Source organism: Diplotaxodon limnothrissa, linkage group LG15, assembly GCF_057381915.1.
Source record: "Diplotaxodon limnothrissa isolate DT_005_m linkage group LG15, D_limnothrissa_male_GT1.1, whole genome shotgun sequence".
NCBI classification, from domain to species: domain Eukaryota; kingdom Metazoa; phylum Chordata; class Actinopteri; order Cichliformes; family Cichlidae; genus Diplotaxodon; species Diplotaxodon limnothrissa.
The window spans coordinates 28,525,189-28,527,308 of NC_140610.1; the positions used below are offsets into that span (position 1 = coordinate 28,525,189).

The 2,120-nt window shown below is 51.7% G+C and overlaps 1 protein-coding gene across 1 annotated transcript; it reads right to left on the reverse strand.

The window, feature by feature from the left end:
- Positions 1-219: 219 nt before the first annotated feature.
- gpr132b (G protein-coupled receptor 132b) lies at positions 220-1,284 on the reverse strand. The gene has a single exon (XM_085373310.1). The coding sequence runs from the start codon at positions 1,282-1,284 to the stop codon at positions 220-222; it is 1,065 nt and encodes a 354-aa protein (XP_085229436.1).
- Between the last annotated feature and the right edge of the window lie 836 nt (positions 1,285-2,120).

The window sequence follows — 2,120 nt, forward strand, 5'->3', positions numbered from 1 at the left end:
ACAGAGCACTGCAACATCACAGATCAACGTCTCTCAGGCCTTATTCAAGTCCTCGTGTTTGTGTCACCTTCTTTACTCTAGCTTCTGTCTCTAAAGTTCTTGTTCCAAACATTTCTGTTTTTGTTTTTCTGTGCATGCGTAGCACTCAAAGTCCCCCGGTTCTTGGTCCTGGTCCTCTGCGGTCACCTCAGGACACTGCAGTGTTGGGGAACCGCTACCTCAGGTCCCGGGTGGTTTTCCTGCTGCCAGCCTCTCACTGCCCGTGTTGAGCTCTAAAGAGTTGTTGATCGGCTGGATTTTGTTTTGGCTGGTGTTGGACGGAGTTCTCACCAGCACTCTGCCACAGACCTGTGCAAGTCCTCGCCGTAGATCCTTTCGAATGTTGTTGCTTGACAAGACGTACAGGATTGGGTTGACAGCGCTGTTGATGGTGGACAGGCCCAGCGATATGGTGTAGGGTGTGTACATGGCCTTCTGAAACGAGCAGTTGTCAAGCCACGGGAAGTGGAAGATGATGCCTCGGACCAGTAGGATGATGTGGTATGGGGCAAAGCACACCAGGAACAGAACCACCACACCCACGGCCAACTGCCGGACACGGCGTTTTTGTGCCGACTGCAGCCCTGTGCTGCGCTGCACATTAGCCAGGATGCCGCGGTTGGTGACCACCAGCAACAGCAGCGGGAGCAGGAAGCCGATGACGAAGCGAGCGTAGTAAAACCCTGTCACCATCGCGCTGCTCTGACTCGGCTCGAAGCAGTGATGCGAACCCTCTGTGGCGCCCTCCTTCATGGTGAAGACAGGGGCGTGTCCGATGGCCACCACCAGGATGATAGCGAGAACGACAAAGGCGGCGTGGCGTTGCCGTCGCAGGCCACGGGACTCCAGGCTGTAGACAACGGCGACACAGCGGTCGAAGGAGACACAGCAAAGCAGGAAGATGCTGATGTACATGTTGTTGAAGAAGATGTAGCCCGTCAGCTTGCAGAACGCTGACGACCATGGCCACCTGTGACCGCTGTTCACGTAGATCGCCCACAGCGGCAGCGTCCCCAGGTAGGTAAGGTCACAGACCGACAGGCTGCACAGGTACACGCCCAGCACATTCTTCCTGCGCACCTGCAACCCCGTGAGGAGGACTGTCAACAGGTTGGCGGGCAGACCGACCAGCAGCACGGCGCTGTACAGCAGCACCAGCGGTAGGCGGCCCTCATCATGCGGCAGCGTGCAGTTCAGGTCACTTCGATTGGTCGTCTGGGTCACCATTTCGGTGACTGCCAGCATGATGTCTGCGGGGAGAGACAACCAATCAGAGCCCAGGGCTAATCATCTGCAGAGAGATACAGCCAATCAGAGTCTTTGGCTGTATCTCAAAGACTGATATCAGCATAAATAAAAACGTAACTTAAAGCACAGTGAAAGGAATCACACAAGAAGGTCAGACAGGATCCATGGAGACGGCAGCAGAATCCGACCCAGCTGAGCATGCTCAGCAGCGAGAGCTGCTCTGATCAGTGTCACGCTGAAAAAGCACCTGAAGGTGTCAATCAAACGGCGGTCTGAGAGGAGGTTTTCAGCTGCTGTATGTGGGCTGCACAATTCATATAACACCTGGCACAGCCCTGAATAATGACCTTCAATGGAGAGAGTGGGGATAAAGAACACAGGCCTTTTGGTTTCTGCATGATTTTAACACCAAATGAGGCCAAAAACAGCTCGATCATTAAAAAAAGGTCTGAGCTCTCACATCTCACCCACACTCTTATTCTGAAACTTGATTTATTCATCACTACATACTTGAATGAAAAGAACTTTCCCCTCACAGACGAGCGCAGGCTGAGTGGCTGATCTGTGACAAAGAGTTAAAGCCATACTGGTGAGCGCCGCAAAGCAAGAATAAACCAGGTGATCAGAAATCTGTTAAATGAGATTAAAATAAACTAAACCCTGAAAGAATTTGAGACTGTAAAGTAAATTTCACTTCCCCTTCCTTCTAAAGTCAAAAACCTTCAGTGTCGTAAAGGAGCTTTTAACCATCTAAATTCTGAAAGCTGGATCACCAGCTGCCTGCAGGTAAATTTGGGATTTCTGGACTTGTATCAGGACTGAGCTGTTATCAG